Source organism: Chelmon rostratus, chromosome 1, assembly GCF_017976325.1.
Source record: "Chelmon rostratus isolate fCheRos1 chromosome 1, fCheRos1.pri, whole genome shotgun sequence".
Taxonomy (NCBI): Eukaryota; Metazoa; Chordata; class Actinopteri; order Chaetodontiformes; family Chaetodontidae; genus Chelmon; species Chelmon rostratus.
The window spans coordinates 8,736,755-8,751,860 of record NC_055658.1 but is presented as its reverse complement, the minus strand read 5'-3'; the positions used below and the strand labels follow the sequence as shown (position 1 = coordinate 8,751,860).

Genomic DNA, 15,106 nt, shown 5'->3' with positions numbered 1-15,106 from the left:
TTGATATTGCGGAGAGAAGACCATAAAACAAGGGGAGGTGAAGGGAAGGAGAAGAGGTTATAGAGGGAGAAGGACAGCAGAAAAGACAGAAAAGGTTGGGAGGTGTAAGAGGAGGAAAGAGGCAGAATAATTGGACAAGTCCTATTGGAGGATTCCCTGTTGAATGTAGTAATATAACCATGCATGGAGGTAATACACATGACACCTGGAGCCCAGCAGAAGCTTGTCCCTGTGAGCATTTGGTGCTGTGGGACTAACTGAAGCATCTATAGGTGGTGTAGTGCCACTGGAATAATGAAGTATATATAGCATATTTTTGAATAATATGGGTTTCACCGAAGTTTGCAGAAAGGTTGGATTTCAAGAAGTTAAAACGTATTCATTAGGGACACAGACTGGTCAGTTTTAGTCTGTGAATGAACGGTAGAAAGTTAAATCAGCAGCTGAAGGTGTCCTATCAAAAAAGAGAAGGCATATAAAACAGTAATATGATGCTCATCTTCTTGCCTGTAGGTTTCGTCTGCTGTGGTCAGGAGTATATAAACTCTTCAACCTCCCTTTGCTGTGTGGGCAATGACGGATATCCCACAATGCACCCTACGGGCAATGCCACCGTGACATTGCAGTGCTGCGGGTCAAAGGTCATACGTCAGCAAGAGGAATGCTGCAACGGGATTGGCTATGACCCCCAGCGACACGTGTGCGCTGACCGACCCACACCCGGCCTGCCGATACAGGTGTGTTTGTGCGTGAGATAATGTGTGTGTGTCTGTGTTCATGTCACTGCACTGTAGATGAGGAGATCTCAAGCACACTCTTCTATCATTCAAGTTTTAAACTGTTTCTAAAGCTCCACCACACCGTCTTTGTCTTCTTTCATCTGTTCACCTCTTCCCTGCGGTTTCGTCCACTGGAAGTGTTTCAAAGTCAGGGCATCTTTTAAAAGTCTGTTCTTCAGCAGCCACATTTCCAATATTGGTAGCATTGTTTGGCGTCATTTTTTGTGTTTTGCAGACAAAATTGAATACGCATTAGCAGCTAATTCATGATCAGTCTGGTGACAGATGTTTTGAGGCTGTATTTTGTCCGATTTAATTAGTCTTATCTAGATTTTGTATATTCATTTCCTGCATAGTGCTTATTATTGGAAGAAAACATTAGCATTCCTTCTTTAGACTTTAGAGGAGTAGTGATGTAAATTAAAGAGAAAAATTAAATTCTCTAAATGTACAGACAGACAAAGTCAATAACATGTCATGTCTCGTCAAATCTGTTAAGTGTTTTTGTTCACTAGCGTCATGTCTTGTCATACACTTCCTGTTTTATTGTGAAACCTAACTCTCCTCTCGTTTCAGGCCCTTGACTTCCCGGTGTGTTTCCCGCCTGTCTGATTGTCTACCCCGCCCTAATTGTCTCCACCTGTTCATTGTTACCTCGTGTATATATAGTCCGCGTCTCCCTTTGTCCTGTGCCAGATTGTCATGTGCCTTGTCTCGTACTCGCCTTGCTCTCTAGCGTCCTTGATCCGTGTCTGTGTAAGTCTAGTTATCAGTATTGCCTGTAAGGTCTTTTGTTTGATACTTTGCATCTAGTCTAGTTTGGTATATTTGTTTGTTACTTTGTTATCGCCTCAGCCTTCGAGCTTGATTATTCATTTTCTAGTTTTCCAGTTATCCTTAGCGTTTTCTGTTGTACTTTGTATCTCCTTCAGTTTGCCATTCATTGTTTATCCTGAGCGCTTTGAGTTAAATAAACCTTTTATTTTGATACTCTGCTGAGCTGTCTGTGGTCTGCATCTTGAGTCCTCAAACCTTGTGCCTCCGGGCTTGTCAGTACAATCTGGCCAAACATGGACTCAGCAGACCCTAGCCAGTTAAGAACAGCTCTTACAGCTCAGGGCAGCCTCCTCCACCAGCACGAGGACCAGCTGCGTAGTATTCAGCAGGGAGTAAAGGATCTCTCAGACAGACAGAGCGAGTTACAGAGATCAGCCATGGCACAAATAAGTCTACTCACAGAACAATTCCACCGGATGAACATCCACCTTGCCAACGCTGCTTCACCTGTCGGAGAATCCCACGCTGAGCCGACCGCCATTCCGCCGGTCCGCGACCAAGCTTTGGCCGCTCCGCGCCTCGCTGCTCCGGAAAGATTCTCAGGAGACTCCGGTGGATGCAGATCCTTCCTGGTGCAATGCGATTTGCATTTCAAGCAGTATCCCGGTGCGTATCCAAATGAACAATCCAAAGTGGCATTCATGATCTCCCACCTGTCGGGGCGAGCTTCCGCCTGGGCCACGGCCGAATGGTCCAGAGAATCTATGATGTGTCAAGATGTTAAGACATTTTCCAAAATGCTGTCCAAAATCTTTGATCATGAGTCACCAGCCCATGACGCCTCCCGGGCGCTGCTGCGCCTGAGGCAGGGTCAGCGCAGAGTGGTTGACTATGCCATAGACTTTCGCAGGCTCGCCGCCGACAGTGGGTGGAACAGCCCGGCATTAAACGATGCCTTCGTCCACGGCCTGTCCGACGCGCTGAAGGACCAGCTGGCTCCGCTGGACCTGCCCTCGGATCTGGAAGCCATCATATCGACGGCCATCCGGATCGACTCTCGACTACGCGATCGGGAGAGGAATCGCCGGTGGGACAACGCGCGCCGAGGAGACGGCTGGAGACAACCTCCGAGGAAGGAGGACCGCCGCTTCGAGCTGCAGTCCGCGCCTCCGCTGTTCACGCCCACACCGCCGCCTCCTGGAACGGAGGAGCCCATGCAAATTGGGCATACCAGGTTGACGGCGGAAGAGAGGAGCCGCCGCCGTAGGGAAAACGCCTGCTTCTACTGCGGTGAACAAGGCCACCTCTTGGCAACCTGCCAGGTAAAAGAGCAGGCTCACCAACTGAAGGGAGGTCGCTGGTGAGCCGTCTGCCTGGACTGAATCCTCCTCGCGCTTTGACTAAGGTAACGTTGAGAATGAATCAGAAACTGTGTGACTTAGAGGCACTGATTGACTCCGGTGCTGACGAAAACTTCTTGGACTGGCAATTAGCCCGGGATTTCCAGGTAGCCGTAAAGAAGTTATCACAGCCCATAAACGCCAGTGCCTTGAACGGGCGTTTCCTGTTTCAGATCACACACTGCACCGAGCCATGTGAGCTGACCATAGACAATGCACACCGAGAAACTGTCAGTTTTCATTTATTCGATTCAGCTCAACACTCGCTCATTCTAGGTTTTCCGTGGCTCCGCAAAAATAACCCCCACTTAGACTGGGAAACTGGGAAAATCCTGGGGTGGGGAAGGGAATACATGACAAACTCTCCATGCTTATCTGTCCACAGCATAGAAACCCAGAGCACTGCAGCCATCGACATCTCAAAGGAAGAGAGTGAGCAGTATCCGGACTTGGCCCGGGTGCCGCGGTGTTATTGGGACCTCAAGGAGGTCTTCAATAAGGACAAAGCTACATCGCTACCTCCCCACAGATCCTCAGACTGTGCCATCGAGCTGCTCTCCGGAGCTCCCATCCCCAAGGGGAGACTCTTCACTCTCGGTGCCTGAGCGTAGAGCGATGGATGATTACATCCAAGCCTCACTTAGGTCCGGGATAATCCGACCCTCATCCTCCCCCGCGGGGGCAGGATTCTTTTTCGTGGGTAAAAAAGATGGGTCCCTCAGGCCATGCATAGACTACAGTCCGCTTAATGATATCACTGTCAAGAACCGCTACCCATTGCCATTAATGTCCTCTGCTTTTGAGCTCCTACAACAGGCCCAGTGGTTCACAAAGCTGGACCTTCGCAACGCCTATCACCTGATCCGCATCAGGGAAGGGGACGAATGGAAAACCGGGTTCAATACCCCCAGCGGACACTATGAATATTTGGTGATGCCGTTTGGACTGACTAATGCCCCAGCTGTGTTTCAAGGGTACGTGAATGATGTTCTGAGAGAATACCTGAATGACTTTGTTTTCGTGTATTTGGATGATATTCTGATTTTCTCGCCTGACTTGGAATCTCATCAGCGTCATGTACGCCAAATCCTCTCTCGCCTACTTGCACACCATTTGTACGTAAAAGCTGAAAAATGTGAGTTTCACACTAACCAGGTTTCATTCTTAGGTTATGTTATAACCAAGAACCAGATCGAGATGGATCCCGAAAAAGTGAGCGCGGTGGCTAACTGGCCGGTTCCGACAAACCGCAAAAAATTACAACAGTTTTTGGGCTTTGCTAATTTCTACAGAAAATTCATCAGAAACTTTAGCTCTGTTGCTGCTCCTCTCCATGCTCTCACATCTGCCAAATCAGTGTTTCAGTGGTCTTCCGGTGCTGAGGCCGCCTTCCAGCGTCTGAAGACAGCCTTCGTCTCCGCTCCTGTCCTCACGGTACCTGACCCGCAACGGCAGTTCGTGGTTGAGGTAGACGCATCCAACGAAGGGGTAGGAGCAGTTTTATCTCAACGATCTGCTAAAGATAATAAGATTCACCCATGCGCTTACTTGTCACGCAAGCTAAACCAGGCAGAGAGGAAATATGATGTGGGCAACAGGGAGCTATTAGCAGTTAAGACCGCGCTTGAAGAGTGGCGGCACTGGCTGGAGGGAGCAGAACAGCCATTCCTAGTGTGGACTGACCACAAAAATTTGGAATACATTAAGACTGCTAAAAGACTGAACGCCAGACAGGCCCGTTGGGCACTGTTTTTCAGCCGGTTCCGGTTCACCTTGTCGTACAGGCCCGGGTCTCAGAACACCAAACCGGACGCCTTGTCACGGCTGTACGAGCCGGAACCGGTCGCCAAGGAGCCCGAAACCATCCTACCACTGAACTGTGTGGTCGGAGGGGTCTCCTGGCAGATAGAAAAGGATGTGCAACAAGCTATTGAGGGTGATGAAATCCCTGCAGGCTGTCCCAGCGACCGGTTGTTTGTACCGGTTCGTCTGAGGTCACAGGTGATCCATTGGGCACACACATCCTTGCTTACATGCCATCCGGGGGTAAAAAGGACTGAGTATGTGGTCAAGCAAAGGTTCTGGTGGCCCACCATGAATAAAGACATACTGGAATATGTGCAGGCTTGTGAAATCTGTTCCAGGAACAAGACTCTCCGACAAAACCCGACCGGACTCCTTCAACCCCTGCCCATTCCCCAGAGACCATGGACACACCTCGCTCTGGACTTTGTCACAGGACTGCCCATGTCTAGAGGTAACACAACCATACTCACGGTGGTGGATAGATTTTCTAAAATGGCCCACTTTATCGCATTGCCCAAACTACCGTCAGCCAAAGACACAGCTACTGTTTTGATCAGGGAAATAATTCGCATACACGGACTACCTAAAGACATTGTTTCAGACCGAGGCCCACAATTCATCTCCAATTTCTGGAAAGAGTTCTGTCAGATGCTGGGTGCTACCGTCAGCCTGACATCCGGGTACCACCCACAATCCAATGGCCAGAGCGAAAGAATGAATCAGGACCTAGAAACTTGCCTCCGATGCCTTGTCTCCCAGAATCAAACTTCCTGGAGCGACCACCTGACTTGGGTGGAATATGCGCATAACACTCTCCCCACAGCAGCCACAGGAATGTCCCCTTTTCATGTAGTGTATGGATATCAACCCCCTCTGTTTGAGATAAACGACCGTGAGGTGACCGTCCCTTCAGCCCACGCACTGGTAAGAAGATGCCGACGCATTTGGGCAGCAGCACGGAGCATGCTGTCCCGTAACCAGGCACGGGTAAAGGCAGCGGCTGATCGACACCGTAAAACGGCACCACAGTATGTTCAGGGCCAGAAGGTTTGGCTATCCACTAAGGATCTCCCCCTCCATGTGCATTCCCGAAAGCTGGCGCCCAGGTTTGTGGGTCCCTTTGCAGTGTCCAAAGTCATTAATCCCGTGTCTGTCCGATTGAAACTCCCCAGGTCCATGAAAGTCCACCCCACTTTCCATGTGTCAAAACTCAAACCTGTCCGTGAAAGCAACCTGGTACCACCCACCGACCCACCCCCACCTCCTCGCCTGGTAGACGGAAGTCCCGTCTACACGGTGAAAAAGCTGCTCGCTGTGCGCCGTCGGGGACGAGGATTCCAGTACCTTGTGGACTGGGAGGGGTATGGTCCTGAGGAGAGATCCTGGGTCCCCACAAGCTTTATTATAGATAAAACGCTCATAGAGGACTTTAACAGACAACACCCTGATGTTCCTGGGCCGTCAGGTGCCGGCCCTAGAGGGGGGGGTACTGTCATGTCTCGTCAAATCTGTTAAGTGTTTTTGTTCACTAGCGTCATGTCTTGTCATACACTTCCTGTTTTATTGTGAAACCTAACTCTCCTCTCGTTTCAGGCCCTTGACTTCCCGGTGTGTTTCCCGCCTGTCTGATTGTCTACCCCGCCCTAATTGTCTCCACCTGTTCATTGTTACCTCGTGTATATATAGTCCGCGTCTCCCTTTGTCCTGTGCCAGATTGTCATGTGCCTTGTCTCGTACTCGCCTTGCTCTCTAGCGTCCTTGATCCGTGTCTGTGTAAGTCTAGTTATCAGTATTGCCTGTAAGGTCTTTTGTTTGATACTTTGCATCTAGTCTAGTTTGGTATATTTGTTTGTTACTTTGTTATCGCCTCAGCCTTCGAGCTTGATTATTCATTTTCTAGTTTTCCAGTTATCCTTAGCGTTTTCTGTTGTACTTTGTATCTCCTTCAGTTTGCCATTCATTGTTTATCCTGAGCGCTTTGAGTTAAATAAACCTTTTATTTTGATACTCTGCTGAGCTGTCTGTGGTCTGCATCTTGAGTCCTCAAACCTTGTGCCTCCGGGCTTGTCATAACAATTGAAATGCACCTATAGGTGTGCCATATATGTTCCACATACGCACTTAGACGGTGAATATTGGTGGTTAGATAGAATTTCTTCCCCTCTCTCTCTGTTTCTCTTCCTCAAACTCACACCCATTGTCACATCAGGAGTTGGGGACTGGGCCATCTTCCATTTATCAACTGGGGTCATGTGATGTTTGTGTGTTCCCAAATCAGCATGACACAGGCGCGCGCGCACACACACACACACACACACACACACACACAGGGACAAAGGGTAGGGATTCTCATTAGCTCTAATGATGTCATTAAGGACCATGCATACCACACACATGCACAAACAAGTACATAGCTTTATTCTGCATGTACTTTATAGAAAAGATGTTTCAGAGTTTCTATGATCTTTGCTTAGAGCTCCTAGTAAACAGTATAACAGTAGAGTTCTATAAGAGTTTCACAGTGCAGTCATCGAGACAAATCACTTGATTGAACCTCATAGTTTTCCCTTTTTGTCTCCTCTCGTGCTCTCTTGCTATTTAACTCACCTGTCTTCCATCTCGTCCTTTCCTCTCCACTCTCTCCGTCTCTATCTGTCTCCCCGTCCTTCCTCCGTGCAGCGCCAGTGTTTGCAGGGCGCTGTGTGTCCCGTAGCTGCAGCATCTACATCTTACTGTGGCTCATGTGACCTCGATCCATCTACGGCCGCCTGCACATGGGTCCTGTCTGCGCGCACACACCCTGACGCACCACCCACAACGTACTCACCTTCCATCAACAACACTACGGGCCTGTCCGCACATAAAAACGGAAGTGAGAACACTTACAAAATGGCAGAAGCATACAGTCCCACACACACTGAGAACCTGCAGTTCGAGGGAAGCCTGTGCCCGTCGCACGAGGAGGTCGTGTACAGCGGAGATGCCAACCAATACACCTACACAGGTAATCTGTACATGAGTGTGTGTTTGCCTGTGTGTGTGTGTGTGTGTGTGTGTGTGTGTGTGTCTTCTGTGTCTTCTGTGGAGAAACAGGCTGTAGTTGAATTACTACAGTAGAAGAATTGAAGAATTACTCAGCACATACTATTCCATTGTAACAAGCATAATTTCTTTTTGCATTTTTATATATTTTTCATTGTTTAGTAGAGAGTCTCAAGCTTTTCTGAGCAATAGCGGACAACTGCTGAATTCGATAGTGTTTTGCGGCTCTTTCAGACAAGTTTCCAGTTTTATCATCTATCTTTAAAAACAACATTTTTGCCCTACGAGCTGATTGATCCAGCATCAGCCTCTCTTTCCCCCCGCTGCTCTTCGCTGTCCTCAGACGTGAAGGCATGTTAGCATTTTGAAACTAAAGTTTTAGTTGCTAGTGAGTCAGATTACACACCTGCTTCCTCTTTCTTTTCTATGCTGTTGTAATTAAAATATGATGACAAGCTGAATGCATAAAGTTAGCAGAATTACCCTTCGGCTCAATTAAAGTTTACTTCAAATAGATTTTAATCTCATGATCTTTTCTCTGGTGTCAGTGGGCCTCTGTATGTCTAATGTATTTGGGTGTTAAACATTTTGATTATTCATAATGTATTTGCATCCTTGCTTCTAACCTATGACTTTGCGGAATATTAGGACTCTCGCTTCAGTCCTCTGAGCCACCATGAAGAATAACTAATGCAGAATATAGCCATCTGTGAAGCACGCCGCTCATAGAAATTTTAAGCCTGTGGAAACCATTTCTGCATTTACTCTAAATGTGTCAGCCACTGCAATCAACGGGCTTTAGAGACAGATGCCCTTCCACACACGAACACACACACACACGAACACACACACACCAAGGCAGCTGTTGCGGAGCACATTGATAGCTGTAACGTGGTAAAGCTCTCTGTGCTGTACACTCGTGTGTCATTAAAACACAGAGATGGGCGTTTAAATGCCATTTCAACATTCTCTACTATTTATCAGCCCAAAGGGAGTTGGAGTGTATGCGTGTGCTGGTGTTTGTCAGCGCGTGTGTCCGGATTTTCTGTGTGTCCACGCATTATTTATATTGGTAGGTACGTCTGTTTAATCAAGACTAATTGTGGTTGTGGGTGTGTGTATGGGTGGTTGTGCAGTAATAATTACATGTGTTTTGTGTGTGTTAGTGTCCAGTTAGTTGCTATTTAAGTGTGCCTCTGCAGTGAATCTGGTTCTGTGTATGTGTTTCTTTTACTTTGTGTTTGTGTGGGTGTGTGTGTGGCATGGGGCGGTTAGGATAAGAGTTTCTAGGCAATGCTGTGACACCATCTGGGCAGAGGCACATAAAGCTGTCGCCACCCACCATACACCAGATGTTTCCCATGCACACACATACGCACACACACAGTCACACACACAGGGTATCATGCTCTTCTTCTCTGGGAAAAAACGTAAGGTTGATCACACACAGATAGCTCCACATGTGCAATGAGTGCTAGAAATATACTGTAGACTGTATTGTCCGCATCCCATTAATATTGTTTTTTGGAATTGCCTATGCACACACATTCAGCGTTTAATGTACATGCGGGTATCACTGTGTGTGTTTTGTTGCTTCAGTTATCACAGTAGTAAAGACAAGAGGCCCAGACTGGCGGTTAAAACGTGGTCTCATTTACAGCAGCAGTCCCTTAACACTCCTAAAAATAATGAACGTGTGTGTGAGTGTGTGCAAGTGCATCTGTATGTATGTACAGTATGCTCCTGGATGTATACCAGAAGGGTTGTCACAACCTGTCTCCCAGAATGCTTCAGGCACGGCCTGACGTTTACATCTGTGCACCAGGGATAGTGCATATATTATGTATATGTTTGTATTACGTGTGCTTAAACTGGCAGTACAACTCCCAGAACACACAATTTCAAGATGCAACTATCGTTGCTGCACGTTAGTTTAGATTAACGAATCTGCCATATGTTTCATAGATAGTATATACTGTGCATGTAGTATAAAAGGGTCTCAAAAATAGAATTATTTTTTATTTTACTTAATTACTGCTTTTAAATATGTCATCTCCTTGATGATGAGTAAAGAATATATTTTGAAACCCTCATTTTGCTAAAGCCACTTCTCATACTATTGCAACTTAATGTCACTTACAAACTATTTGATAAAAATGAATCCGTCTGTGATTTTATAATTTTTGCTAATTCACTGATTTTTTTTAACATCATATTGGGATATTTACATTAAGCAAAAAGGATATAAGTCTCTTTTTGGTCAATCCCCACAGATTACTTATTTTATTATTTTTTTATTGGTTTTAGCTGCTTCAGATAGAACAAATTTACAGCCTGATAGTTTCCATGCTGGAATTAGAGTTTATACAACATGTGCACTTACAGTGTTAATCACATGTAAAAAAACGATGTGTTGCATTGTTGATATAGTCGGTATTCTATAGTCATTAACCGATGTATTTGTTGATTATTTTCTTGCGCCCCCCCTTCATTTATTTTTCTGTCTCCTCTGTCCTTCCTACCATCCTTACTGTCTGATAGACTCTGACCTGGAGCCGTTCACCACCTACGAGTACAGAGTGAGGGGCTGGAACAGCTTTGGACGAGGCTCCAGTCATGCTACAACAGTGACGACCAGTGAAGACAAACCGTGGGGGGTGGCACCACCCCGTTGGAGTCGCTTACGTGAACGAGATGACATCATCCAGCTGCAGTGGCAAGCACCTGCCAGGCCTAATGGTGTGTGTGTGTGTGTGTGTGTGTGTTCAAGATGTTATACGTAGCTTTGAAATACTGAGAAAACATTAAAGTACTTTCTCCACTTCCTCAGGTGTGATCACACACTATATTATACTGCGGAATGGACAAGAGCGCTACCGTGGTGATGAGAACAGTTTCACTGATGTGGGTGGGATCAGGCCTTTCCAGGAATACGATTACCAGCTGAGGGTCTGTAACCGCGCTGGTTGTACTGACAGTACACAGGTAAGACAACATGTGTGTTTGTGTCAGTGCTGCTACACTTTTGCTTTCTATGTTGCATCACAGTATTCAGTAGCTCACAAGCAGCGTGTGTGTGTGTGTGTGTGTGTGTGTGTGTGTCTGACATTCTGCTCTGACTGCTGCCATACGTTGACCAAATCTGATCTTTTTGCTCTTATGTGACTCAGATCCCTTTTATGTCATGGCAGTGTGAACAGCACAAATCTGATCTTTTCAGTTCTACTTTGGACCATCTGGTCCTGAATCAGATACAGGTCTGTTTTGTTGCATTTTGACCTCAGTCCAAACACTCATATCAGAATTCATGCAACTTTTTTGTCACTGTCTCGCCTGAACTGAGTATCTTGCATGAGACTGGAAAACCTGGAAAACACATGAAAAATGAGAAAAAATAAAATTTCAACAGGGACTTTCATATACCGATACAGAACATCCAAACAATAATCATATCAGAATAGTGAATCTGAACTGAGCACTAAGGCTTCCTGTGTGAACGTAGCCATGATACCTACCTGTCCCACAAATGTAATACCTGTCTGCAGGGCCAGTGTGTGGGATTTACTGACATCTTGCAGCGAGGTTGCAGATTGCAACCAACTGAATTCCCCTCGCCTCACCCGTCCCTTTCCGAGCATGTAGGAGGACCTACAGAGGCCGCTAAAAATATGAAAGGCCCTGTGTAGACAGTGTTTGGTTCGTCCTTTCTGGGCTACTGTAGAAACACGATGGTGCAGCAGTGAAATCAGTGGAAGAGGACCAGCTCCCTTTGTAGCTATACAGAGCTCATTCTAAGGTAACAAAAGCTGTTTATTTTCAGGTGATTATACAATAAAACATTTTCCTGATAATTGTTCTGCCAATAGATTCCCCTAAATCCTACACACTGGATATGTAAGATTTTAGGAGTCTGACATTCAGGGGGTGCTGGGAGTTTGGAACATTCACAGGAAATGGTTGGGCATGTCTATTCATAAAGCTTAAAGTCTCAGCAGTTGCTACTGAGATAACCAATCAGTGACTGCCGCTGTCAAGCAGCACTTGTGATGTGTATGATATAAGATGCTACTCTGATTGCTCCTTGTCTTGGGAAGGGGATGCCTGCTCTGTTGATTTCTACATTCCTGTTTGATCGTCTCTGTCCTGGGACCCGTCCACGTAGAGCTCTCTCTCTCTCTCTCTCACACACACACACACACACACACACACACACACACACACACACACACTTAGACTTTTCTAAAACTGTACACTGCTGTAGCACCGCATTTCTTGGAGACATTACCCCTGTATGATTGTCTAATGGCTCCTCTGATGATGATCTGAGCTTCACTGAACTAAGCACTACTTTACTGTGTAGTTTAGTTCACTCCTTTAATTTAGGATGAACACTTAAAGGAGAAGAAATTGTGTAAAAAGGTGTGTTGGTGTGTGTTTGGGAGAGAGAGGAATTAGAGACAACATTGCTTCAGAGAACATACATATGCTGGTTATTAATCTGCTGAACAAAGATTTACTACAATAGTAGCTTGTGTGTAGGAGCTGCTTTTGTTACTTAGACTCATCCCTTATTGTCTTATGCACCTGTGTTAATGCACGTGTGCAAAGATCACTTTTCCCATTTTGTTCTGTCGAGGAGAAATGGCCTGGACATGGCAGCCCCCTGCTTCACACTGGGTTCACGTAGAACAGCAGCCTAGCAGCACCGGTCTTCTGCAGTTGGACGCTCATCTGATCCATTGTTTAGCCGGTGGCCTTTCAGTGAAATGCCCTTTTCACCCTCTTGTAAAAGCCTCCTCAGATGCTGATTTCCAAAACGTTGTTTACATTGTAATTCAGGCACTCAGTTGTTCTGCAAGTGATATATTACAAATTCTAAACCTGTGTCTGACCTTTGTTGTTCAGAAATTACAGTGTGTGATGTTTCCACACTCTGTGAACCCTGTACTGTTACCGTGTCGGAACAAGTTTTTATTTAGCCGCGTTTCCGCTCTCCCCCCTGTATGCGAGGCTCTGGATTTGCTGAGCCTACCTGATGTTTGTGATAGCGTCCATAATAGCTTCACACAGAACTCCCCCTGCTATCTCTCTGGCTGTAGCCGAGCTGATATCACCACAACAATTAATTTCCCCGGCTTAGAGGTGATGAAAGCTCACGTAGAAAACTGTCTTTCAGGCTCTTTTTTTTTAAGCTAATTTAACATCTCATTATTTTGATTAGCACATTCTTACGTAAAGACAAAGCATGTAGATGTGTCACTGGAGGGGTGAGGTGGAGGTACAGTTGGTTGAACTGGTTGTGAGTGGTTGGTAAGTAAATAGATGGATGGATGGATTAATGTGTGCTTTAAATTAATTCTGGGGATGACATGGATGAAATAGGAATTCCAAAAAAGTCCAGTCTTCATTCAACATTTAGCTGCAGTTTCTGAGCAAGAAGATGTCCTCATTGGCTTTAATTCTTAACCATTTCACACTGGGCAGTGCGCACTCAGTAGGATAATGACTCCTTGCCTGAGCTTGTTTCCTAAAAATGTCTGACTTAAAATGAGGAGTTGAGGACTGAAACAGTGAGCTAAATTAGCTTAAACCTGCAGATGAAAGGTGATTTTTTTTCACCCAGCCCTAGTACACACACCTTAAATGTACATTTAATATTTAGCATAAAATTACCTGAATAAAGCCAACAGCGTGATGCAAATGATGCACCAACGTGACCTCTGACAGCAAAAGCATTTCTCCCCATAGGTCGGCTGAGAAGTACATGACCAACAGGAGAACTCTGTATACAAGCACATATCCTCCTAAAGCCTTATGCAGTTACACCACAATCTCTGTCTTCCTGTTGTCTCTTGTCTACGTCCCTCTCTCTCTCTCTCTCACACACACACACCAACACACACACACACACACACTCACTCCGAGCAGAGGGTGGAAAGGGAGTGAGTTGGATTAGTTTGTACACCAGTGAAAATTGGCCAAACAGTCCCAATTATGGGATAACTTGGGCTAACCTAATACACCACTGCAATTACCTGGCATCAGCCCCCGCACACACACACAAACGCACAGGCAGAGACAAACAAACACAGGCACACACAAACGTGCACCTGCTGTGACAACAGAAGGTGCTGATCTAATACGGTTGGTCACTTAGTGCGGGTGGAAGAGCGATTGGTCCTCCTCTGTCTTCCAATCCTTCTGTCCTGCTCGCTCTGCTCTCTGTCCGCTGTCATTCCGCTGATCTTAACGCCACACTCTTCACTTTCTCCCAACTGCTGTCTCTTTCCTTTCTTAGCCTCTGTCGTCCTCCCTCCTTCCCACTGTCCAAACACCAGTTTCACTTTTACAACAACTGTCATCTGGTGTCGGACATCTCCCTTTCTCTCTTTTCTCTATGTCTCTCACAATCCCGTTCCTCTGTGTTCCTTTGTGTACAGAACGAAAGGTTAGATAAAGAGTATCCCAGTTTTCATTAGATGTTGGTCAAATGTAAGCAGCTATGTTGTATTTTTCTCAGCTATTAATGATTCTAATTCTGTAACATTTGAACTGTTGTAACTGTAGTGCCTCTGTTTCAGTGTACGGCTCAAATCTGAGTTAAGTTTCCACAAAAGCCGAATTTGGCTAACTTCAAGTTTACTGTATTAACTACACATGCATGCACTCATAAAGCCATATATGCCCACAGAGGCAGTTATTTAAGCTTCACATCTGGGCAAAATCTTGACAGACATCTAAGTTAACAGCACCCTGAAGCGCTCACTGATTGATACTCCACTTTCCCTGCATCTTCCTTATCGTCGTCTTCTTCTCTGCCTCCCTCGCTGTTTCCTCTCTTCAACCCGGTCGTGTTTGCGTGTATACCTGCACACACCTGTGTGTGTTTATGTGTGTGCACGTGCGTGTGTGTCTCCTTAGTTGTAGTAGCAGTGTTCTAATTGCATAGCACTGTGTGGGACAGGTGGGGGAAGTGCTAGTGACAGTCTATTAAGGCAGGATATCCCCGTTGCCATTAGCAGCAGATTGCCCCGTGATTCTGTGGTCTCCACATTCAACCAGCGTTCACAGGGGCCCACAGATACCACACTAGGAATTTACAATAAGATGGTCACTCAACACTGTACTAAAAAAGAGTAATATTATTTATTTTATTTTATTTTTTGCATGAGCTGAATCTAACCCTGATTATTTGATGTTTTGTTAATGCTGTTGTTTGGCACGGCCGCAACAAATCATGATTTAAATGTTTATTGAGCAGCTCTCAGTTGTTTTCTTTGTCGTGCAGAACTGATAAAGTGA

At 45.9% G+C, this 15,106-nt stretch overlaps 1 protein-coding gene across 1 annotated transcript in view; it reads left to right on the top strand.

Moving 5' to 3' along the window:
• The window catches only part of ush2a (Usher syndrome 2A (autosomal recessive, mild)), a 203,433-nt gene that overhangs the window by 140,540 nt on the left and 47,787 nt on the right, over positions 1–15,106 (top strand). The window contains exons 62-65 of the mRNA XM_041935708.1: positions 514–737; positions 7,442–7,766; positions 10,346–10,543; positions 10,635–10,789. Coding sequence (XP_041791642.1) covers positions 514–737; positions 7,442–7,766; positions 10,346–10,543; positions 10,635–10,789 — 902 coding nt within the window. The remainder of the gene's footprint in view (positions 1–513; positions 738–7,441; positions 7,767–10,345; positions 10,544–10,634; positions 10,790–15,106) is intronic.